This window comes from Phaenicophaeus curvirostris, chromosome 9, assembly GCF_032191515.1.
Source record: "Phaenicophaeus curvirostris isolate KB17595 chromosome 9, BPBGC_Pcur_1.0, whole genome shotgun sequence".
Classification (NCBI taxonomy): Eukaryota; Metazoa; Chordata; class Aves; order Cuculiformes; family Cuculidae; genus Phaenicophaeus; species Phaenicophaeus curvirostris.
The window spans coordinates 35,593,092-35,618,342 of NC_091400.1; the positions used below are offsets into that span (position 1 = coordinate 35,593,092).

The 25,251-nt window shown below is 44.9% G+C and overlaps 1 protein-coding gene across 3 annotated transcripts in view; it reads left to right on the forward strand.

Moving 5' to 3' along the window:
- MCU (mitochondrial calcium uniporter) overlaps positions 1 to 25,251 on the forward strand; it is an 86,514-nt gene that overhangs the window by 58,008 nt on the left and 3,255 nt on the right. For 2 of the 3 annotated variants that reach the window (XM_069863936.1, XM_069863935.1), the window contains exons 2-6: positions 14,425 to 14,494; positions 18,924 to 19,094; positions 19,995 to 20,099; positions 22,538 to 22,698; positions 23,141 to 23,344. In XM_069863936.1, the coding sequence (XP_069720037.1) occupies positions 14,425 to 14,494; positions 18,924 to 19,094; positions 19,995 to 20,099; positions 22,538 to 22,698; positions 23,141 to 23,344 (711 nt within the window). Of the gene's footprint in view, positions 1 to 12,975; positions 13,024 to 14,424; positions 14,495 to 18,923; positions 19,095 to 19,994; positions 20,100 to 22,537; positions 22,699 to 23,140; positions 23,345 to 25,251 lie in introns of those variants that run through there. The other variant, XM_069863937.1, reaches the window with a different exon arrangement.

The following is a 25,251-nucleotide window of genomic DNA, read 5'->3' on the forward strand; positions in this document are numbered from 1 at the left end:
GAGGTTTTCCCTTTGACACTAACCCTGTAACTCATGACCAGTCTCGGAGTACGAAGAGAAAGCTTTAGCTGCTTTTTTTTCCTGCCTGTCCATGTGGAGGAACACGTGAAGCACTGATGTTAGTAGGTCTGCATCGTATATGGTGTCATGAGCTGTGTTCTGGAGATGCCGCGGTCGGAGGCTGGTACACAGGACAAGGACAGGCTCTCTAGTCCAGCAGAAGCCCTAGATGGCCAGTGACAGCTGATCAAACAGCTGCAAATTCACTGTGCGAGTTGCCTCATGTGCGGCATAGCCCAACCATGTATCACTTTGTGTATTTTAGGTTTGCACGGAGAAGATACTATGAATAAATCCAGATGACTGTGCTTGATTAGTCAAGTTCAGATGTGCTTGCTTGCTGCTTTACAAAAATTATTTGGCTTTGGGTTTAAGGCCTCATTTGAGGTTTCAAGATGCATAGAAATGCTCCATGAACTTTACTTTCAGCTAGCTTTGCCTGCAGAGATGTTCAGAGTGACAACAGAGCTGGTGCTTATAGAAGCTGAGCCCCTTCCACTGTGGTGCCTGTACCTGACAGGCACACGTGGGTGCTTTGAAGGTGATTGGCCCTGCTTTGTTTTGCGCAGAAATGGGTCACTGACGACAAGCCAGGTTACCCCTGCTTTGTGTTGGTCACTGGTGGGCCTGTTGTTCAGGGCCTGCTGTGGCTACAGCTTTAGACACTTCCCTGTGTGTTTGGTGTGGGTGCCACATGGACTGCAAAGGTATGTTTGACTGTTACTGAGGCCTTGCTGCTTGTTCGCAAGCTGTGCTCTAAAAAAAGTACTGGAAAATTACAGTCTGAAATATGTATTTTTTAATAAAACCTCCTTTGTACTGCATGCATGCATGACTCGTACTGGTTGTTTGCTGCATGTAGGAAATTGAGCAATGTTCTCCTTAAGGAGAAAAAAAAATTGGTAGCACAAGTGCACTGATTTGGAAAAATAAATATAAAGTAATATAGTCCTTTCACTCATATTGTGGATTTTGTTTTGATTTATTAATGTTTATAACGCCCTTGGGCTACCTGAAGTCCCTAATTTTTCTTCCATAACTTTAAAGAAAGTAAAAATTCTTCTCTTTCGGCTTGTGGAAGATTCTACAGAATTGTTCATATTTTAGTGGCGTGGACATCCACTAGCTGTCCGAATTGTACTGCCTTTGATAAGTCATGAATTTTCTATTCTTCTTCTTGTTGATAGCCTCTTGTTCTTGTTAAAGTCTCTCCCAGATGATGGTGGCAGCGGCTTGAAACGCTCCTCTTGTACAGATACAACAACATTTGGCAAGTTACATGTGCTGTAAGGAACAGTGTGGGAACAGTCCAGCTGACTATGCGGTTTGTTCTGTGGCTGCAGTGGTCACTGCCAAGGTGGCCACGGGGGCTGATCCTGAGATGCTCAGACCCCTTGCCCTGTGAACCTGGCATCTCTGCTCGGCTGACACATCAAGGCAGAGAATTGCTGCAGTGATCAGTAAAGTGCTAACGGTCTGTGCTGTATTTTAAGGTCGAGTCAGTAAAGGAGACCTTGAAAAGCCCATCTGGAATTTGACTTGGTTCTCTTGGTTCAGTGATTGGCTTGCAAGAAACCTTGGTGGATGTTTTTGTCTGGTGATGTGGTAAAACAGTATAAGAAACATTCATTGTGTTCATACTTTAGTGATTTCTGTCACGCGAGATTCCTTTTAAGGGATGTGGGCTGTCTGTGCTTGGTCTCTGTATCAGATTCCTTCCCAGGTGCTGTAGCACACAGGAGAGGAAAAGAAAAGGTGCCAGTCACCCGAATGGCTGCTGTGAAATCAGCCTTCTGTGAAGAGCAAACAGTAGCACTAGTTTAAAGCCTCCGTTATTTCTTCAACCCCTGCTACAAGCAAGCTTTCCTTTGCTGTTCTCAAGGACCAGACAAAGCCAGGCGCTGTGCAGAAGACAGCTCATCAGGGAAATGTCTGCTTGAGCAAATTCATGTTCCCAGATCTTCATATCTAGGGAAAAATGTGAGAAAAGTTTAAAGAGAAACTTGATGTCACTCCAGCTGTGTGTAAAGCCAGGAAGCTGGCCGGCACTGCTGCTCTGTGGGTTGGACGTGTTGGTGTAGCCTGGGTTTTCACTCTCGGCCAACAGCTTCTCAAGACCTTCTTTCTTTGAAATGGAGTCTTACATGTCTGTTCTTTGTGTGTAGCCTTAGACTTAAGCTGCAAAGCATCTAGAGAGAATCAAAACAAATAACTAGGTGAAATTTTATATGGAGCAAAGCAGACGTGAATTTTGAGAAGGCTCAGCTGAGCAAATAGGATCTGTAGGAAAGAAAATGCTCACAGCTCAGAAATAACACTGCATTTTCAGGTGATTTTGGCCATGGGCCAGACTGCAAAATGCCTGCGGTTGTGGTTATAAATCCACTGCTACAGGACCTGGACTTTTTCACTGCCTTTCATTCACATACCAACAAGGAGAGACGTGGTGGCCCAAGGACGAGGTGTGGAGGCAAGGAGCTGCTGGAGCAGCTGCTGAGCAGGGGGTTGGCAAATCAAGGAGCTGTGGCTGCTGCAGCAGAAGGCTTTGGTTTGGTGTCACAGGCTTGCAGAGTGCTTCCTCCCTGCAAATTTCTGTTTGGACAGAAGGTTTTCCTAGGAGGAGACAACAGTTATTTTGAACTTGCCTGCTTAAGGCTGCTTGATGCTCTGACAATTTAGGTGCACAGACTTGTTAAATGATTTCTTATTGTGTCCTTAACTACTTAATTTGAGATCCAGGTGGAATATGTGGAAATGCACTCCCTTCATAGAACTTAGTTGGTTGTAGTCTGGTTTTTGAAACAAGCTTCTCCCTAGACAGCATGTTGTGTAACTTTGTATTTGTTTGATCTAGTCTGCTTCCAAATAGGTGTGAGGCACAGGAGCCCTTTTCAGATAGCAGCGAAGGACTGAACATGCTGTATTTTCTCCTAATATGGTACAAATACAAAAGAGCATTTCCAAGTTGGAGCTGATGTGCTCTCAGACTTCAGGATTACCCTGCAATGGCTCCAACATGTAGCTGTTGGCTTGTCCTTCACAGGTCACTTTGGGTTCAGGATGTCAAGCAGGTTGAACTGGAGTTAGAGCTGCTTGTCTTGCTCTGGTTATTCATGATCAAGCATACATGGTTCCCCAAGCGGAGCTGTAACAGCTGTAGTTGCATGTCTGTGCCATCTAAGAATAGGGGCTGCTCCTCAGGAACCCCTCCCTCCCCCCCAAACAACATTGCTCTGTCAGATGGAAAAGATGCCACGTGTCAGCTAACGATTAGCTTAATAGCACATTTGAGCATCAGTGCAATCTATGTAGTGACAGAATTAAAATTAGCTCCAAGTTACACTGAGAATCAAAGAAATCCTGGCTTGTCGGGAGAGAAGGGAAGCAGGGAAAGAGATTGCGTTTCAATGCAGTTCTGGGAAGTGCTGGGGCATGAGAGGAAGTCCATGTCACCCAGTAAGGTGAGCCTGACATTTGGATGAGTTACCTCTAGCTAGATCAGAATGAGCATTTTAAGCCTCTTGCTGGGCTGAAAATGATTTGGGAAAGCTTATTTAAATCTATTTTGGTCTGTGCAGGCCTTATTTCTGTTTATCTTTCTAACCTTCTCTTATACAAAGTCCATGTGTGCTTGTTATTCAGAAATAAGGCACCACCTAAACCAGCAAGTATGAGAGGTTCTGAGTCTCCTGCTCAGTTATTTTAGGTGAGGACAGTCCTACAGCACCTCTCTGTACATCTCCCAGTACCAAAAGGGTACGAGGTGGGTTTCTAAAAGGCTACAGGGGATCGAGTGTGACCTGGCAGGGGAAGGTGGCTGTGAAAAACACATCCACAGGGGCTTCTGCAGCTGATACCAACTGCATGATATATAATGAGGGACCGCAGTGCTGATCTGTAACACGGATCAGTGAAATTGAGTTGGCTTGGCATGCTCATGGCTGTCAGCCAGCAAGGATGAGGAGCACTCTGACTTCTGCTGGGATTTTGTGGGGACAGTCAGGGCTTAGGCATCGGAGAGGCTGCCTCTGTCCAGGGAAATTGCATAGAGATATGACGCTTGGCTAAGAGGAGTGATTTGGACAGGATGACTTCCTAGAGGTCTTGCTTCTTTGGTGAAACCAGGTATTAAATCTTTTTATTCCTTAGGCAAGACTTTCTGTCTGGAAGATTCAGAACTCCAAAACAGGAGTTTCAAATTAACCAAGTTAAGAATAAAACCATGTCACTTGTTCACTTGATACAGCCAAAACAAGACTGCAGCAAGCCTCGGGTGGAAACTACACCTGCTTTAAGATGAAGACATCTTAAAGTGAGAAGTGGCTTTGCTGTATGGGAACTTCACCTTTTCTCATTAGGGACTGACCCAAACCGACTGATTCATCCTGGCTAAGGCCTTGTTAAATCTTCTGACACATTTAGCCTGTTCTTGCTTGCACGTGTGCAGTCCCTGGAATACGGGCAGCGTGGCCGGATGGCAGTGTAACTTGTCTCCGGTGCCATGGAGGCTCTGTAACCACTTGCTAGGTGGTTGTGGGGGGAAGGTTTTGGGCTTCTTGCTTGCCAGCTGACACCCAGGCAAGGGTAGAGTTTTTGGAAGGAGGTATATATATCAGGGAAACTGAGGGGTTTGCGCAGCTTACCTGAGCTCAGGCTGGGGTGCTGAGAGACGCAGGACAGCGGTGGCAGGCGGTGCTCTCTGGGCTCCTGAGACTGTCCTTGGAGAGGAGAAACCTGGTATCCAAGGCTGAAAGAACTTCAAGAATTAAGTAGCAGTGGAGCAAAGGTAAAGTCTTGGTTCCCAGGTCTGTTTATTGTAGTAAGAAAGCATAAAAAAACTTCTTGGGAAGAGAAGAATTGGGAGTATCCTATTCTGGATGAGCTGAGCCAGCCTTCTTGCTGGAGTAGAAGCGCGAGTTTTTAGTACTCACCTTGATCCCTGTGTTTGTTCCCTAGCAAGGTTTTTTCTCTGTTTTGTGAGTATATTTATTTTCCCCAAGAAGTATGTTTCCATTTTTATTAACTAGCTGAGACTGTCAATGAAAGTACGAACTGTAAAGGTGTCTCTGACAGCTTGTGTAATTCAGAGCCAAAGCGTAAATCACTGCCATCTAGACCACTGAGCACCTATCACAATATTTTTAACCCAATTTAGTTCATTTGGAAAAGCTTTAAAGAAGTGATTGAGCCAAAGATCTTTCACTACTTTCCATTCCAAATCCCCCTCTCCCAGGATCATCTCTTTTCCCAGGGCTGTTGATTCTTAAATGCTCTTAATGACTAGGAAAATGGTCATTTTTCTAGTGCATTGTTTTTAAGGCGTCTCAGTCTCTAAATATGAATTGAACCTCAGTATTCATACTGGAGAGAAGTGTGAATGGCAAACCCTTTGTAGCGTGCTGACTTGTCTGACTTATGGTTTTCAGACCATAACTTGGCAAGTAGTTCAAATCAGCTTTTCAGGCCTGGCTGTTGAAAACAGATTTGTTTAGTGTTGGATCTTTCTTGTGACTTTTTTTTTTTTAATGTGGCTGCAACAGTTTTTCTATGGAAAGAATTTTTAGATGGTTAGAGGTATAAACATGCTAAATGTTATGTTATGGGCTTTTAAAACAAAAGGAAAATTGAGCTGAAACAATCTCAAAGCCTGCAATTAAAACCCTATTAAAACAATCCTCGTCATCTGGAAGATATTGAATTAGTACAAACTGTTTTTAAACCAAAAAACCCTAAGTGGAACCAAATATTTGCTGACTCCTGTTATAATGCTCCTCTGTAATCCTCGTTTATCACAAATACTGGTGGTGGATAACTTGGTAACCATTGACTACGTGTGGGAAAGTGTTTGGGCTGTTTTTCTTTTACTAACGACCTAACTAAGAACTGTTGACTTAATTAATCATTATATAGACTAAAGGCGTGTTTGTGTGTAGTGTGTGTGTCCTTATACCTGCTCTCAGGTGGTTTCCCTGTGACAGTGGAGGGAGGCACAGGAACTGACAGGATTAATTGGGGTTGAAGAAGGGCTGGCGTGGGCTCTGCAGTGGTCCTGGGCAGGGAGAAGCAGCCTTTGTTGAGGGTGTGTTCAGCTGTTAGAGTGCCTCAAACTTAGTTTAGCTGTTAGTGCCTCTGTCCATCTTTCAGCCATGGAAGTTTAATTATATTGGTCCATCCCACAGCACAGGAATTCCATGCTGGAAACACTGAAATGAATAGCTTTGAACCAGTAGGTGCTGCTGGGAACGCTGTTACAGTCATTTCCTTTATCCGTGGTCAATTAAATAAAACCCTTTTGATCTCTGGGACTCCTCTGTCTCTTTCTAGAGGTTGATGATGAAGTAGTCAGTGCAGGCACTGTAGTTCCAGTAGAACCCACTTGCTGCCAAGTTTGGGAACAGGGGATTTTGGGATGCAGTCCCACAGATGATAAATGCTTTTCTCCTCCAGAGGAGCAGGACCTAAGTGGCTTCTCTCTGTCCTCCCTGTAACACGATGCTGCTGAGGAACTTGGGAGATACTGCTCAGTTTGCATTCCTGAAACTACACAAAATGCTCCTGTGTACCCCAGGGCTGCTCCTTTTGCTGTATGGAAGGGTCAGCCCCCTTTTCCTAACTCCACACAGAGAGATGAGCTGAAGAAATTCTAATTGGGAAGCCTTCAAATTTGCATATAATGCACTATTTAGACTAATAAGGTTCAAAATAAGTGTGTTTGTCTTCTTGGTGTGCTTTGTTAGTGTCAATGAAGATCTGCTGCTGCAGAGCACTGCCCTTCACTTGTGTTTGACTTGCAGAATCATAGGTTGGAAAAGACCTCTTGGATCATCGAGTCCAACCATTCCTATCTGCCACTAAAACACGTCCCTGAGCACTTTATCTACCCATCTTTTAAATGCCTCCAGGGATGAGGACTCAACCACCTCCCTGGACAGCCTGTTCTAGTGCCCGATGACCTTTTCTGTAAAAAATTTTTAGGTATCCAGCCTGAACCTCCCCTGGCGGAGCTTGAGGCCATTGCCCATTGTCCTGTCCCCTGTCCCTTGGGAGAAGAGCCCAGCTCCCTCCTCTCCACAACCTCCTCTCAGGGAGTTGTAGAGAGCAATGAGGGCTCCCCTCAGCCTCCTCTTCTCCAGGCTAAACACCCCCAGCTCCCTCAGCCGCTCCTCATAAGGCCTGTTCTCCAGCCCCCTCACCAGCTTTGTTGCTCTTCTCTGGACTCGCTCCAGAGCCTCAACATCCTTCTTGTGGTGAGGGGCCCAGAACTGAACACAGGATTCGAGGAGCGGTCTCACCAGTGCTGAGTCCAGAGGGAGAAGAACCTCGCTGGACCTGCTGGCCACACCGTTTCTGATCCAAGCCAAGATGCCATTGGCCTTCTTGGCCACCTGGGCCACTGCTGGCTCATGTTCAGTCGCTGTCAACCAACACCCCCAGGTCCTTCTCCTCCAGGCAGCTTTCCAGCCAGGCTTCTCCTATTCCGTAGGGTTGTTGTGCCCCAAGTGCAGGACCCGGTACTTGGCCTCGTTAAACCTCATCCTGTTGGTCTCAGCCCATGGATCCAGCCTGTTCAGATCCCTTTGGAGCCTCCCTACCCTCCAAGAGGTCAACACTTCCACCCAGCTTAGTGTCATCTGCAAACTCGCTAAGGGTGCACTCAATGCCTTCATCCAGGTCATTGATAAAGACATGGGACAGGACATTGGTGGAGTTGCTTTCTCGAGCATGTGCCGGTGGCACACAAGAGGTGAGCACTGTGCCCTTTCCTCTCTCAGGTTGGAGGCAGGAGTTCAGCTTGCAAAATAGTCAGGTACAAGCTACATTGTTAACTAAAAGATATTAAACATTAACATATAGGAATATTACGTTTACTTGAGGTTTCCTTGATCTTAAAGTTAATTGTCTCCACCCTTACTCTGTAAGGCTCGTCTTCTGGGAAAAGGAAGTAATTTTGGTCTTTAATGCTTGGACTGAATGGATGTGACTTTGGGTGCAAAAAAACTACAGAAGAATGCCTTGGACAGGGAGAGGCAAAGTACTTGCTTTTCTTTTCCACCAGTTCCCCTTTTGAACCAAACGTGGGTAAGGTTAAATGTAGAGGACTTTTTATGGTGTTCTTCCCTGCAGGAAAACAAGCAGGGAATACGATTTCCCTCTGTCCTGGACTGTACTGGGCTGTTGTGGCTTGCAGGATGTTATACCTGTCTCTGTTTCAGAGCACACAGCTTCACTGAAGCTGTATGCATGCTGGCACTGACTCCGAAGTCTGCAAGAGCCTGCTGTTTCTTTTCAGGAGCTAAATGCAAGGTTCCCTCATTTCTGAGTTTATTTCCCTGGAAAACCAATGCGAGTTGGCTGTTCTCCAGCATGCACCAAGGCAGAAGGAATTTCCTTGCAGCTGTGGAATTCTCACCTCATACTCTGCTTATTGTTTCATTCCTGGTGTTGGAAGGGCCAAGGATGTGTCGGTAAGCTGAATTTTCCTGCTGGAGAGCTCTTTATGCAGTGTGGCAGCAAGGTGGGAGAAGAGGGGTCACAGCTCTTCTTTTAAACTGTCCAGAACAAAGACCAACAGGGCTGACTAGTGGGGTTGCTCAGTGCTAGAGGCAGAAAACAAACCGAAAAACGCAGTCAGGTGCCCTGGGGAAATTGCTGAGAGGAATCCATCTGATTCCTCCTCTCTTGCTGGTTATACAGTCTTCAGATATGAATGGCTGAGACCCCACCCTAAAGCCAGGTGGCATCAAAACTGGCTAAATTCTTCGAACTGCTTTTTAAACTAGGGTTGGAAGCCCCTTTTGTTTGAGAAGATAGGTGCCATCCTTTTCAGTATAGGAAGGTGCAAGCAGTGAATCTGGAAACTGGGGAAAGGAATACAGCTCTGCCTTGTCTTTTTGCTCACCTTTCAAAGCTGACACAGGCTTCAGTGTATCATGGTACCTTGTTTAGTTTCTGGTTTTCAAACCTTTAGAATGCAAGGGTATTAAAATTCTTGTCTTTTTTCCCCATGACTGTGACAGCTGTCTTACAGAAATGGAATTCAATTCAATTTGCTTCTCCAGTAAAGCCAAAATGTTTTAGTAGTGAAACCGTGTTCTGGCATCACAAACTGCAAGGGAAATGTTCCGGCCCTGTGCGGAGATTGGATGGAAGCAGGAGTGTGGTGGTCTACTGTACTGTGGCTGTCATCTGTTTCAAGTAGAGTAGGCATAGTGCAGTTGTTTCTGCAAGTTATTTGCAATAAAATTCAGGATATAGGCTGAGGAAAGCTTTTGATTTGCGGGTTTTTGTTGTTGTTAGGGGGAATTGGTGTGGATGGTGGCAAGGCAAGCAGCAGAGAGACCGCGTGACCAATGTGCCTAATATCTCTGTTAAACTTTTTCCCTTTCATCACCTCCTCTTCCCTCTCTTGCCTTCAAGAGGCTCTGTCAAAGCCACTGCGGGCAGCAGTGTTCCTGTCACAAACCCCATCATTGTAGCATCCTTACAGCAGCGGTAATGCTGGGGAGAAAGGTGCAATGAAGAATGAGGAGCAGTTGCTTCATCCCTGTTTTTTCCTTTTCTGCAAAGAATGACTCTCCTTCCTTCTACCTCCACCTCTTCCTGGACACTGTGGATTACCTGTGTGGGTTTTGGTTTTTTTTTTCTTTTTTTTAAGGCAGATGGGCAAAGGAAGCAGGATGGGAAGGGAATATTTATAGCTCACCTCCTGTTTATGTTCCCTTCCTAGCAGATGTGATGAAGCTCTGTAATAATGCTGGAAGAAGGGAAAATTCAGGCGGCCAAGGGAAGCACGGCAAATGAAGACCTTTTGCTAATGTGTAGGTTGTACAAAGTGCTTCCAAATGCAAAGATTAACACTTCCCACATCTTACTGGCATTGCCTTTTTCGTATGTCTCCTCAGCCTGATTTTGAAACAAAAAAGAAAAACAAAACCCAAGAGGAGCAGCGCTGCAGTTCAGACAGGCTCTCATTTGCTTGACCTTCATCCATGGAAATGTTGCCCTATGGAGGCAGCAGGTGCGAAAGGTTCTTTTTGGGGCAAAATCTGACCTCTTGAGTGGGATGTGAGTAAGGGTGTGCTGGCAGAGAGCAAGAATTGAGTTCAAACTAGTGGGGTTTAGGCAAGTGCTTGGGGCCTGGGAGACGAGCTGTGTGGTTTAAAAAGGCAACAGTCTTGACTCCTCAGGAAAATTGTGCTCAGTATTGTGGGGCTCCCAGGTACAAGGGCTTTCCCTGCCACGCTCACTCCTCTGGTCAAACGTGGGGGGGTTTTGCACATCAGACGCATGACAGCAAAGCAATGTGGTTTGAATGTTACCCCTGCAAGAGCAAGTGCTGTTTGATTGCATGCCAGGCTTTCGAATAGAAGCGTGTTGTGTGTCTTGAAGGAAATATTTCATGTATTATTTACTATGTGAACATATCCAGACACCATAGCAAAAATTTGGAGGACAGCTTCCGTACAGGGTTACTGATTTGTTGAATAAATCCCTGTGAAAACTAGGTTTGATTTCAGAGGAAGACTAAGATTTTTTTTCGAAGGGACATCCTGGAAGCAGGCCAAGGTGTCCATATGTCTCAAAAGAATGGAGGTGGTGAAGAAGGAGGTGAGAGATGCAGGCAGAGATCTCCGATGCCAGTCTGGCCTGGTTTTATGTCTTTGGAGGTTTCTGAGGAAGCCAGAGAGGATGCTGAAAAAGGCATTTGAAACTGGGTGGTCTGCACCTGGGTGCTGGCAGCAGTAAGATCCCTGTTTGCCAGTATCATGGGCCTAAGTGTCGCTGTCAGGTCTTCTCCCTGTCCCCTTGGAGCCATGTGAGGAGAGTCTGCTGCAGGCATCCACCTCATCTGAGGACTGAAAAGGTCCTTGCAACCCTCGAGCTGGGGAAAGGAGTTGGCAACAATGGAGTCAATTGGATCCTGGAAAAAGATGTGGGATAAGGGGAAGGTGGGTTCATGTCTGTCTGTTTCTGGGTAGTATCTACATTCACTGGCAGTAATCAACTTCTCCCAGGTCAAGTCCATTATCCCAGTGAGGGTGATGGGTGAGTGATATCCCTACCTTTATCCCAACCCATCAGTTTTTCATCTTGCATCCTCCTGTCCGGCTGAGGAGAGCAGTTGGCCGGGTGGCTGGCCAGAGCCAGTCCTCCACAGGTAGATGCACTTAAATCCAGTGGGAGCTTACTGGTGCAAAAATTTTGGCTGGTTTGATAAGTTAGGCATCGTGGAGCTTGGACAGCAGATTTCTGTTCCAGGCACCTCAAAACGTAACAGCCTGAGTATAGGAACAGGAGTAGTTGGAACCCTGAAGTGGGGGCAAGATGGATAAAGGGCTTCAGTGCTTTTGGGGTGGGTTGAAACCTGGATGTAGTTATTCCACAGTTAATTGCTGAAGCTGTGAGCTGTTGACTGTTTGTTCCTCTACTCTACACCACGCTGCTCCAGTCCCGGGCTTCAGCCTTCCTTCATAAAGCTGTGAATTGCAGGTGTTGGATAAAGGGTTCAGACATTTCTCTCCATCCCACTTTTTAAAACAACTACTACCCTTCAAGAATAAAAATGATGTATGGTGCCTTAAGCTCTCACTAACCTTTGTTGGCAGAAGATGACACTTAAGTCTCTGCTGAGTTTGAATTCATTTGTTCCTTCTTTTCTGTTCCTAGCCATTAGAAACTGTTTCTTGGATAAGAAGCGTCTAACCGCAGTGTGTGTCGCAGGGAGCATTAAGGGCTGCCAGAGTGACAGACAGGTACAGCTTAACCAGCCTTCATTCGTATAAGACATGATGGCAGCATATGACTGTGGGGTTAATGAAACGGAGACAGTTCAGACTTGAATCAGCGTGGAAGAATTGTCAGAGAGGTTAAATCTGGGAACACCTCAGCTTTCTGAGTCACCACACATGCCCTGCATTTCAACCCATGTTGCCTTTCCCTCATTCTTGCCTGCATTGTATAAGGACAGGAGACTTGTGGGGACAGCTTATGCCTGTGGAATCCTCATGGCCTTAGGGGAGAGTCTTTGAGGATGTTGGCTGTTAAGATCTTTCAGTTATATAGCTATTCTGCAATGGGATAAGCTGGTTTTAGTGGGTTTAGGATTTCCTGGAAACGGCTGCTAAATTTTTTTAGGCTACCATGCAAATCTGACAGAAAGGCAGGCTCTTAGTGTGCAGAACTTCAGAGACAGATGATTAATGTCACATAAAAGGGAAGAGTAAAGCAGGGAAAAGGACATATCTGAAAGTGTGAGCTCTGCCATGAGATCAGGTAAAATAAGTAGGCAAGCAGTGCTGTGTGGTAGCACTCTCTCATGGGAGGGTTTGTGTCTCAATGTATGAATTCAGCCTACTTATTGTTGTATCTGTTCCAATGCTATTTTTGGAAAGATTAAAATTGAAGTTGCTGGTTTCAAATAGGAAAAGGTCTTTTTTTAAAAATTTCCTCTAGAAGCTTTCCCTCCATAGGAGAAACTTGGTTCTGAAAACTGGCTTGCATGTGGTGTGGCTTCTGATCATTGAAGCTGCTGATGCTCTTCATGATATAATAGTGATGCCAAGACAGCAGAGCCAGATTTATCCAGGATGTGAGTCTGTCTGTGTTTTGCTGGGGTGTTTTTCAGTTCTAAACCTGTTTTTCTTCAGGTGAGGTATGATCCTTGTTGCTGAGCAGTAGCACATGGGTGCTTGTCAGTCCAGAAGACTTGCTATTTCTCAGATGTAAAAAGCCAAATTTGCCCTTTGGTTCCCAAGACATAGGGCTTGGTTTGTTTTTTAAAAAAACATCGCTAAGTTTGGTTACATTTGTTTGAAGCCCAGTGTTTTTTTTTCCTGTGAACTGCCTGTTTGATTTGACCATGGGAAGCTGAAAATGCAACGGTAAGGTGGAAGATTGAGAAATGCTGATTTTTCATTGTCGAGACTGAGAAAAATGGAGTGTAGATGCAGCAGAACGGAGAGGGTGTGTCCAGAGCTGTTGGTGCACTGACCATCGGGGCCACAGGCCCAAGACAGACCGGTATAGGTGATGCTATCCTTGATTTGCACAGCAATCTTTTTGGAAGAAAAGTGAAGCAGCAGATAAAGCTACTTTAAGTAGATTATTGAAAGCAACTCCACAAAATACGGAGATCTGGACAATTTGGCAGAGAACTACTCAACAGCCTGGGTTCTGATTGAAACTTCTATTAGAAATTTATTTTAAAAACGAGCCCTTTGTGTGAGATACCTTTATAAAAATATAGGTTTGATAGTTGTATTTTAGGGATCAACAAACAAAAAAACCCCAAGACCATAGGAGTATCTCTGTTGGTCTGCAGCTTTTGGAAAATGTGAGTGCTTGTCACTGAAACGTCTGAACCGCAGACAGGTGAGAGCTGGTGTTGTGCTTAAACTGGGCTCTCGTGTACTAGAATTGTAATTCCACTGCTGGGTTTATGCACAACTGAAATAACTCCTCCTAGAAGACAGACTTTAAATCGGTTTGATTCTAGGTTTTCATGAACAAATTGTCCCTTGCTAAGGTTTCAGAACATGAGAACTATTCATGCCCTTTTTTTGTGTTGGTTTTTTTTTTTTTTTTTTAATAGCTCAGTAGCAAGTTTGGGGTTTCTTTTCTCTTGAACTATTTGTTCTATGAACAGACACGTTTGCTGCTTGCATCTTGTCGTTTGGTTCCGTTGTGTAAGGACAAGAAAAAAGTGTCAGCGTGGAAAACAGCCCAGGAATGAAGCTCTTAATCCCCAGCTCCCGACCTCCCTGCCAGTTACGCTAGAACCTGGCTCTTTAACCTTTGAAGAGTGGTGCTGTTGCGTGATTTTGCTTTTTATAATAACGTAGCCGGCTCTCTCTAAACCTCAGCTCAACGTGGCTTTAAAGGAGCCGGTGACAGCGAGGAGGCGGCAGCGGGCTGCGCTCTGGGCTGTGCGGGGAGCCGGGGGAGCTGGGTGAGGGCGGGGGCCGATCCTCCAGGCCGCGGGGAGGGGCCGGGGGAGCTGGGTGAGGGGGGGGCCGATCCTCCAGGCCGCGGGGAGAGGCCGGGGGAGCTGGGTGAGGGAGGGGCCGATCCTCCAGGCCGCGGGGAGGGGCCGGGGGAGCTGGGTGAGGGGGGGGCCGATCCTCCAGGCCGCGGGGAGGGGCCGGGGGAGCTGGGTGAGGGGGGGGCCGATCCTCCAGGCCGCGGGGAGGGGCCGGGGGAGCTGGGTGAGGGGGGGGCCGATCCTCCAGGCCGCGGGGAGAGGCCGGGGGAGCTGGGTGAGGGAGGGGCCGATCCTCCAGGCCCGCGAGGCCGCGGGGAGGGGCCGGGGTCCCGCTAGGCCCGCGGCGCTGAGCGCGCGTCCTCTCTGCTTGGCTTGTGTTGCAGGTGCCCCCCAGGCTCTCTCCGTGCTGGAGCGGCGGCGCCGGGTACTGCAGTGCGGGAGCGCCCCCCGACGGTGAGTGGCGGCAGCGCCGCGGGGCCCTCGGGGAGCCGGGGTGGGTGCCGGGCCCTCATCCCGTTTGGAGCGCGGGAACCGACGGAGAGCGGAGTCACAGAATCGCAGAGCGGTTTGGCTTCGGAGGGGCCTTAAAGACCATCTAATTCCAACTTCCCCCACCCCCGCCACGGGCAGGGACACCTCCCGACCGGACCGGGCTGCCCAGAGCCCCGTCCAGCCCGGCCTTGGACGCCTCCCCGGGAGGGGCTTGAGTCGCCTGCCCTGCAGGGGTCTAAGGGCCGGGTGGATGAGGCGCTGAGGGACACGGGTTAGTGTTTGGTAGGAACCGTTGGACTTGATCCTGTTGGTGTTTCCCAACCTAGTGATTCTGTGACTTCAGGGAGGGGGCAGCCCCCGCTTCCCTGGGCAGCCTGTGCCAGGGCCTCCCCCTGTCATTGTGAAGATTTTCCTCGTTATGCCTAGTCTAAACCTTCCCCTTTCCAATTTAAAGCTATTCCCCCTCATCCTATCACTCCATGCCCTTGTAAAAAGTCCCTCCCCAGCTCTGTTGTAGACCCCTTCAGCTACTGGAAGGTTGCTGTGATGCCTTTTCTTCTCCAGGCTGAACAACCTCAGCGCTCTCAGCCTGTCCTCATCAGTCAAGAGGTATTAAGGAGACAGTCAACTCTTCCAATATCTGTTCTTAAGAAAATGGACAGGCTTTGTGATGAGGGATGTCATCGCGTGCAACTGTCCAAAATGGTTTTCCAGCCTTTTTCCTGATGCAGCCGTGAGGTCTGCGGATGCCTGCCTTTAGAGATGCTGTGTGCCCTCTTAACTTTATTATGCAATGAAGTGCAGTCCCTACCAGCTACTCGTTCAAACGGCTGAAAGCAAAGTTTGCTGCAGCAAACAAGTTGTGAAGCCAAGGCAATTTTTTTTCCTTCATTCAAATTCTTGGGACAGCACAGACATTAAGCTTTTTTGAGAAGCTGCTGCAATATTAAACAAAAAGAATGTCCTGGTGGAAGTTTAGAAATCTCAGTATGACAGAAGGTGAAGAGGGAACACCTGGCATTGAGCTCACTGCCTGCTTAGCATCCACATGCTGTGCACAAGGACTGGAGTGCCTATGCTGACAGGCACAAGTGGTTAGCAGATCCTGTTCCCATTAAGGCTTGTTAATGACACCTGAAAGCTATAGCAAAGTGAAGGGCTCCAGCACAATTGCTTCCCCTGCCAGGATAGCGTGTGTGCGCAAACACAAAGAGAACAGGACTGCTGTGGGGAGCTCAAAGGAAAACCTGAAGGCTTAAATAGGTAGAAGTGTGGAGGACAAATGTAAGGCTGAGAGGATAATATAAGCATGTAGCTACTTGCCTGATACGATTTTTACCCCTCCTCATATTGTGCTTGAAAATTTCTCTTCTTATTTCTTGCAATAACTTCACCTTTACCAGCACTAGATGTTCAACGCTGATCTCCTTGGCCACACATTTTTTTGCTGTACCTGTTTCGGCCTAATGTGTTGTTCAGGTTGTTCTTATGCAGAAACAGAATCTTTAAAAAATACTAATGACCTGCTACTGGTGCACATATGGTCGAGTCAAAACTGTGGTGCTCAGATGGAATTCAACCTCAGAGCAACCTGACGCTTAATATAGTGTGTAAAGCTTTTCAAACCCTTCATGGTTGTATTTAGCAGCATCCCTGGCCAGGCTGTGGGTGTCTGTAAATGAAATGCCCTGGAATGCAACTACTTTTTTACTTGTCTCATGTATTTAAGTGCTGGCTTCAAATTTGATCAGTGGAGATTATCTGAAACGTTAGCTCCATAATTAGTGAGATGCCAAAATACTTGGTCCACTTAATAGCTCGCCCGCACGCAGATGATGGCCAGGGCTGCCAGAGCAGAGGGGAGCAAGGCAGACAGGCATATCACAGTGCCTTGTTAATAACTTTACTGGAGCTGCCTGTTGCTGTCTGTTAGGTTGGTGTTATTGACACGTCCTTCTGGATTTTTTCATTTTTGTGTTTGCCTCAGAACCCTTCCCTCTCCAATGCAATGAAAATTTTACCAGAAATTACTTGTGTGGGAGGTGATGAGAGGATCATACTGGAATTATGGACTTTCCCTGCCATTGAATTAGGCTAGAAAATTATTTTTGCTAGCTTTTTGTAAGGAAAACATAAACTGTAATTTTATGTTTTAATTCCAGACTTACGGAGGCAGCCCTCTGAGGGAAAATAATTTGTCTTTAGTACTTCACCTAAGCTGGAAATCCTTGAGGAAGGTTTTGTGTGTGCTACCAATGCTGATGGTGCAGTCTGGTCTCTTATCCCTGCGTTTATCCCTGTGATCTCCATCCGGTCTGTGGAGAGTTAAAATGCCGCAGGACTGGTGCTGGTAGGCACTTCCTCCAAAGTTGGCAGTGGTTGTGTTGTACCACGGGGATGCGCAGGAAAGTTACGGTGCCAACGCTGTTATCCGTTCTGCTCTACAGTAACTGGCTCACTGCCTGTGTCATCAAGGTAGCATTTTAAATAAAGAATGTTTTTCTTGTCTTGTGGTTATGTAAGCAGTACCTAAGTTCATGTTGCATATACTCATCACGGAACGAATTAATTCAGTACTTAAGTGCCTATTTTAAACTTCTAAACAGTTAATCATTCCTTCTGAGCCTGCAATCACAGGTGCAGGTCTTGCTAATCTTTTTTTTTTTGCCAGTGTCTTGCTCAAATACTGGAGTGAAAGAATGCAAAAAACTGATGGCTGGTGTCGTAACAGCTGCTGATAAGGACCTTGAAATCCTAAGTGGATAGTAATAAATTGGCAGGTGTCTTGAGAACAGGCATTTGTAGGCATCCAAATAGTGGCATCTCTTGGGATGCAGTAATCATTTTAAATGTCCATACTTGGTCACTTCCACCTTGTCTATAAAGATGACGTGAGCTCCTCTTTGTTAGCACTGCATAGCCATCTCCTGGAAGGGGGGAAAAGCCTTTGTGTGCTTGATCTGGTTAACATGATGGTAAGCACAAAAGAGCAAGAGAACTCTTCTGGCTTTGTAAAAGTGTACTTGGGACATCCTTTCTCAACATCCACGAGCCTTCCTTTTCAGGAAGGCATGTTGCCCCAAGATTTGTCCTAATATGTAAATGATCCTGTGATAAACAAATTCATCATCTGACAGCAAATCTGAAAGGGGAGGCTGTTGGTGGCAGAACTTCCTGAAGAGTGGCATGCTAAGAAACAGTTTCCTTTGTAGTTAAAATCATACTTCTTTTTCTTCTGTTTCTGCTTGCATTGGCTTCTTTGACCAATTAGGTTTGATGTTAGCTACTTAAAATGACTTGTCATGTCAATACATGAGTGTAAGCAGACGGTGTGGTTTGTGTAGTTGGCCAAAGCTACAACAGGTGGGAATACCAAGCCAGATGTAGCGTGGGTGGGTGTGACTGCACGATCCTTGAGACATGGCAAATGCTCTGTGCAATTAAAAAGACCTTACATTTTTACATAAGAAAAATACGTAGCACTCCAAAGTGAATCATTTTTAGGTGTGCTGCTCTGTCTTAGCAACTATTGCATTTAGGAAAAGTTTGACTGTTTGTGACTCAGTAGAGGGCTTAGGGAATGTGAACTTTTAACTTTTGTACCTATGGGTATCCCATACAGTGGGCTGTAATAATAATTAGCTCGCAGTTCGTAAGGGATTTGTACCATGGATTTTTTGAAAGATGCACCGAAATCCTGAAGAATGCTTTTGAGAAAGCTCTTTACAGCTCTAAAGAAATGGAAAACATCATTCTATCTACACTTAAGAAGACATGTCTGTCTTGGAAATACAAAATGTATTGATCTCTTGAATTTTAGATGAAATTATCTAGACACTTAAACTTGGAGCACTGTTCCTACAACCTCATAACTGCTTTATTAAATATTTGTTGTCTTGGGCCAAAGAGGAGGAAACCAGAATTAAACAACCGTTAAAAAGTTTGATGTAGGTCCTTCCTTGATGTTACCTAATATACGCAGTCTGCCTTTGTCTGCTGGGCAATAAATCCTGATAAAGCACGCGCAGTGTTTTACCTTCCATAGTCCAAAATATTTTTATTCTCAAAAACTAGCTGAAATGTACTGTGAAGCTTGTTGTGGCTTTTAGCTGTTGTGCTGCCTTTAGTGTAAACGTGATTACGGTTACAGTAAGGATCTCTTACTTTTCCACAAAGCACAGGCAGTTTAACAAATACTACCAATTTAATGGGTGTGAAAACCTCCAATGACCCTCAGCTTTTCTTTGGTGGAGGCATCACTTGATAAAAGGTGAACCAAAAATTTAGTCTCTCTTATGTCTAGCTCGTAACTGTGATTGCCTTTTTCTCGATGGGACATGAGAAGATCTATTAATTTTTAACAAAACTTCTATTTTTTTCTTCTTTGTAGACGTGACAGTGGTTTACCAAAATGGGTTACCTGTGATTTCTGTGAATCTTCCATCCCGGCGTGAACGGTGCCAGTTCACGCTTAAACCTATCTCGGACTCTGTTGGGGTGTTCTTACAACAGCTGCAAGCAGAGGATCGAGGAATTGATCGGGTTGCTATTTATTCAGCAGGTACTGGTGTTTACAAACTAGCTGATCTACTCACATGCCAGCTATTCTCATCCAGCCTTTTGCGTTTTTAGTAAATGCTCATTATGGCGTGGGTTCTTGGGTATTCCTGAAAAAGTTAAAAGTAAAATTGCCTTTCTTAGAGTCAGAATATTCCATTAGCTGTTCCTAGTAGTCAGATCTGCCAAGGAAATCTGACTGTAGAGTGAAGGATGAGGAAGACTTTCCTAATCCTTAGCGTACCTCCACTAAGACTTACATCTGTTTTTGCAGAGTTTCCTACTGTTTAGTAGGAAAGCTGCAGGCCATGCAACCGATGCAGAGATTTGATTTGTAAAGAATAGGATGTAAAAGGTGATATAAGGAAAACAATATCTTTCCTAGCTGTGAATATTCAAACTTATTTCAATTCATGTCATATTTTGTCATGTTTTGCTCAATTACTGTGTATCTGCTAGCCAACAAAGCTCTGAAATATTGTGAGGACGTCTCAGAAAGAGCCATCAAAGCAGATATTTCCTTAAAAGTCTTCGCCTAGGAAGAAGGTATTAGCTAGGTGATGTCGAAGTTGTCCAATGTAGAGATTGATATAATAGTTTCCAATGCCAATGGGGAGAGATGAAGGCCACTTAAGTGGATTGTACAGCAAAACGTACAGAAATATTCCAAGTGGATGTTAAGATGACCTAAAGCACCACTAATTAGAAAAGCAGCTGCGTACATAGCTCAGCTAGTATTTGCCATGTAAGGTCTGCCAAACTATATAGACATCTTGACAAAGCGTATTGTCTGTGGGAAAACGTAGAAATTTGGATTTGGGGTGGCATTGCAACTTGATTAGCCAAAGTACGTTTAGGTACTTTGGTTCTGCTGTTTAATGAGTGCTCTGTGTTTGCCTTACAGATGGCACGCGTGTTGCCTCTTCCACGGGCATAGATTTGCTTCTGCTGGATGACTTCAAGCTGATCATTAATGATGTTACGTATCATGTTAGACCACCAAAGAGAGGTAAACCAGCCTGGTTCTGGTAAACATCAGAAATTTTGGTGTTCAGTTCCCTGTTTAATTGCAGCACGCTTTATTAACTGGTTCAAGGACATCAAGTGTTATTTCTGAAGGAAACCTTGCTTTTTCTAATCCTGGCCTTGGAGTCTAATTTAGTGATATCCAAATAACTGGAGTAACCGGTGATGAAAAGCAAATATTCATTCTGCTCAAAGCCAGTATCCACCCTAAGAGGGATGAATGAAGAAATTTAGTTTCTTTTGATTTCTAAACCTTCAGTAGTTAGAAAAGAAATTAAAAAAAAAAAAGTGATTTCATTTAACTCCATCTGAAGGAATATAATCCAAAATAGGAATTAGGTTGAAACTTACCTGATTTGGAAGAATAGATCATTCATTCACCTGACAGTTAATATTTTTTCCTTTTAGGTGTGGTAGAATATGGCAAATAAACCCTGAAACTTTGTTAGCTTACAAACAGTGACATAAATGTGACTGTGCTCCTACAAGGTTATCCTACTAAGAATCAAATAGGACAGGAAATCAACCTACTTTGACTCAGTAAGAAAATCCTTTTAAATAATGGACTTTGGACACTTGTGTCAAAGATGTAGAAGCTTACAAGAAACTTTTAAGATGCTCCAGAGTTACTGGTGGAGGCAGGAACTTGGCTTTTTCATCTGCCGGCTACTCTTACTCCTGGCAATTTTATAGGCTTCATCAAGCACCACGTTCTCGCATGCCTCTGTTTACCTCTGAGGACTTACACAAAAGACAAGTGTTGGAACGTCTGCTTGGATTGTTGCTTGACTCAAAGATAGTGGGTGATTTTTGTCTTATTGTTCTCTTATTTTTACAGGCAATAGTGTAAAGTTTTCAAGCAATGTTTTTCTAAAAGGGATTTTTAGCCCTGTAGACAGGCAGACAAGTTTGGAAGGATTTATCATTTCACTTGCATGACCAGTTGAGGTTTGATGGTTAAAATGCCTTTTTTTATTTATCTGTATGCTTTCCCTTGCTTTTAGGCCATGTCTCTTACACCTCTCTTCAAGTAGTAGATAATGAACAAGATAATTCATAAGGCAAAAGCTGTGAGGGAATTGTTTAATGTTCCTTTTTCCACCTTGAGCAGCCTGAATAAGACAGCATGCAAAAGGAAGTTGATCTATCAAAAATCGGGAGAGTGACCATGTATTTTGGGTCTGAGTCTGCCCTGGCTGGCTGACTTCTAGGGAGATAAACTGATCTGTGCTGTCTTCCTCTGTAGATGCAGTTAGCTTCCAAGGACCGTTTTTTGCCAGAAAAATAATAATAATGTATTCTAGTATTTTGTGGTTCACAATATAAAAATACCAAGTAAAAAACAAATTACTGACTTGGGAAACTTGGTGCAGCCTCTTTTCCTTAGCATGTGGGAGACTCTGGAATTTTGGAATGGGACGTTGGGTGGGGTGCCTTTTTTTCCCCTCATCTGTGGTTAGACTGACCTCCACTAGAGATTTTTTTCCAATCTCCTTAAAAGAATCTTAACAGAAAACTCTCCATTAAGCCTCCTGGATATCTCTCTCGCACACACGTGCATTACTCTCTGTCCTCTCACCCCACTGCTCTGTGTCCTCAGTATGATGTTTTTGCACGCTTAGAAGATGTTATAGGCCATAGAGGTTGAGTGAGGACTCTTAACAAGATTGTTATCTCTTCCAACTGAGAGTGCATGATGGCATCAAACCTAGCTCATTTGGTCTATAGTTTTAATACAACTGGATGAGAATGCAAACCCAGTGTCTGTTTCTGCACTGGAGAAACTGCTGTCCCAAGGTAAGGGAATCCACACATCCCACTCATCTGATGTTTGAGAGAGCAAAGTCTGTGTTAATGACTCAGTTTGGTTTTGGTTAGCTCACTTGTATGAAATACCTGCTGTGTGCTGGTAGGTGAGCTCTAGGATCACCTAGGTTACATGAAATTGCTGCCTCTGATTCATTTGCAAAGGAGATTTCTATAGTTAGCTTGTATTAACATGAATGCATGTAAATAAGCACCGAGATTAGTTCTGTTCAACTTTCCAGCTATCGCTTTTTCATTTTTGCAAAATCACCCTGTGCACTTTGAAATGGAAATGCCTGCACTCTGTAGTCTTCGATACCAAGTACTTTCTGATGGTCACTTCGGTAGGAACACACTTTTTTTTTTCTCTGCAGTGGAACAGAAGCCCTGTATCTGGGAGGAGGGGATATGATGTGCTTTCTGTGCCTTGGCACAACCGAGTCCCTTTTCCTTCAGATGCTGCTGTGGAAACTAAGCTGTCCATAGCTTTTTGTCAATCAACACTTTCATTTATTCCTCATTTGAGAATTGCATGCCAAGACATCAGTTTCTCAGGGGTATACGAGAAAATCTGTGGGTTAATAATGCATATCAAGCAGTCTCTCTCTTTCCTAGAGCTCTTAAGCCATGAAAACGCAACTACGCTGAATGATGTCAAGACATTGGTTCAGCAGTTGTATACTGCCTTGTGCATCGAGGAGCACCAGCTGAACAAAGAGAAGGAGCTGATAGGGAGACTAGAGGAATTGAAGGAGCAACTTGCACCGCTAGAAAAAGTGAGAAAATTCTCGTATTTTGCTTATCCTCCAAATGCAGCCTTTATTTATTTCAAGGTTTTAATTAGGTCCACGGCACACTTCAAATAAGAGAATATGCACTAAGTGTATTGCCAAACCATATCTGTTTCTGGCTTCTGAGGAAACATTTTGTTTCCTTGCTTTATGTAATTGGAAATTAACGTGGTAGTATATAAAGACTGGGGCTAATGTGTCAGGATGTCTCTGGACATAAGTATCTCTGAAAGGTATCCAGAGCGTGCTCAGAGTATGATGGCAAGATACTCATGGAAAAGAAGTCTGGATTTGTCTGCATAAAAGACTCAAATCAGGAGTCTTGAACCACTTAGCATTTAATATAAATACATTTGATATAAATATAAAGTGTTATTTTTACATTCGTTCTTAATTATATCAACATAATTATTTCTGTCTTGTGCAGGTAAGGATGGAGCTCACCAGGAAAGCAGAGAAGAGGACAACGTTGGTGTTGTGGGGAGGCCTGGCCTACATGGCCACTCAATTTGGGATCCTGGCCCGCCTCACCTGGTGGGAGTATTCTTGGGACATTATGGAACCAGTCACCTATTTCATCACCTATGGTAGTGCCATGGCAATGTATGCGTATTTTGTAATAACTCGCCAGGTAGGACTTGTTTTGCTGGCATTGAAACTTTGATGGAAGACTTGCTTTGAGCTCTGCTGCCTAGAAAAATAGTAAAATTGCACCTTATAGAAGCAGCTTTGCCCCTTCCTTATCCAATTGGAACCTAGATGCTGCTTGATTTAATTTTTGATGTCCTGGGTGGGGGCGTGTTATTGTGATATTTTCTGGTGGTGGTCACTGCTGTTTTCCTGATTGTCTTACCATAAATGCTTCTGCACGTTCTGTGATTGACTGCTTTAGCTGTACAGGTTCATCTGCTCAAAAGGAATGATTTCTGCACACAGACACCCACGCAGCCTCACACACAGTGACTTGCACCAAAGGCATCCAAGTGCTGTGATTTATCAGCCCAAATAAACTATGGGTGCATAAGTTACCGACTGAGTTTAAGGAAGTGTACCTCTCTGACATGAGATGCTGACCTTTTAAAAAGACAAGAAAGCTTCAGGGATAATATTTGGAACGTTTTAGGTGTTTTGCAGACCTGGCCTTTCATCCAGAGGAAGGATCCTCCTCTGCATTCTTGTAGCTGTGACAGACTTTATGTGGCTTTCTAGTATGGGGTTTGTCTCATCACTCCCATTCAAACTTCTCAGTTGCACCTGAATAATGAAGGAGGAAGGTCTCATAGAGTCTCTGCTGCCACAAGACCACCAGAACAGACACTTCAGATGTTCCAGTGTGGTGTCCCAGGGGTTTGTCAGCTGCACCATTTCAGGAGCTGAGGACACACGTGCCTCTGTCAGGGCTGCTGTCATAGTTTCTGCCAAGTACACCTGGAACTTCTTCTGTGTTTGAGCTCAGACCTGATGTTTTGAGTCATCCATTTGAACTAGTACCTCTTCTGCCAGACAAAATCTCAGTGTTTCAGGGATGGCTTGATTCTGAATGCAGCCCTAGTCATTGGATATATACCAGACACAGGCTGTGTGCTATTCCCGTACAAAGGAGAGTTAACTTCAGAAAACAGACCTGTGCTTTGTAGACAATGTGTGGAATTTGGTATGAACAGCTCTGCTGCTCTGATGATCTAAAAAGCTGTGACTTTCTTGCAGTAGAGTATCCCTGGCAAAAGTTACAGGATTGATTTCTTGTTCTCACCTGCATCGTTTGGTTGAGGGATGAACTCATGAACCTTGCATATTTATGACATTAAGAAAAAGAGAGTAAGGGCCATCTTACAAAGGCTTACTTTAGTATTTATAGTTTTTGCATCTCTTTTTCCCCACAAACCGTCAGTATTGCAGTGCTGAAATGTGTTAGTTTTTCTCTCTGCGTCGAAGGATTCACACATTCAGGACAGGAGGGAGGTGATGGTGACTCAGTGCTGGAGTGTAACATGCTAGTAGAGAAGCAAAAGCCTGACTGCACTGGGTCTGGCTGGGATGGAGTTAGTGTTCTTCATAGCAGCAGGTATGGTGCTCTGTTTTGGATTTGTGACCAAAACAGCGCTCACACAGCGTCAAGGCCTTCTTCGTTTCTTGTTTGTCCTTGCCCTGGCCCCCTGGAATATGCTGGGGGTGGGTGAGGCACTGAGAGGGGACACATCTGGGACAGCTAATTTGAACTGACCAAAGAGCTACTCCATGCCATATGATGTCATGTCCAGCAATAAACTAGGAGGGAGTTTCTCCGAAGTACTGGTTGCAGGGAGAATTGACAGGGCATTGGTCTTCTGGTGGGAGGTGGCGAGTGATTGCTTTTTCATCACTCTTCTGGATTTTTTTTCCTTATTAAACTGTTTTTATCTTGAGTCATAAGTTTTTCTTGGGTTTTACCCTCCTTATTTTCTTCCTCCATCCAGTAGCAGTGAGGAAGTGACTGGGTGGGGATTTGTTGCTGGTTGGGGTCACCCCTCTGCACTGGATGAGCTTGAACAATGCTGT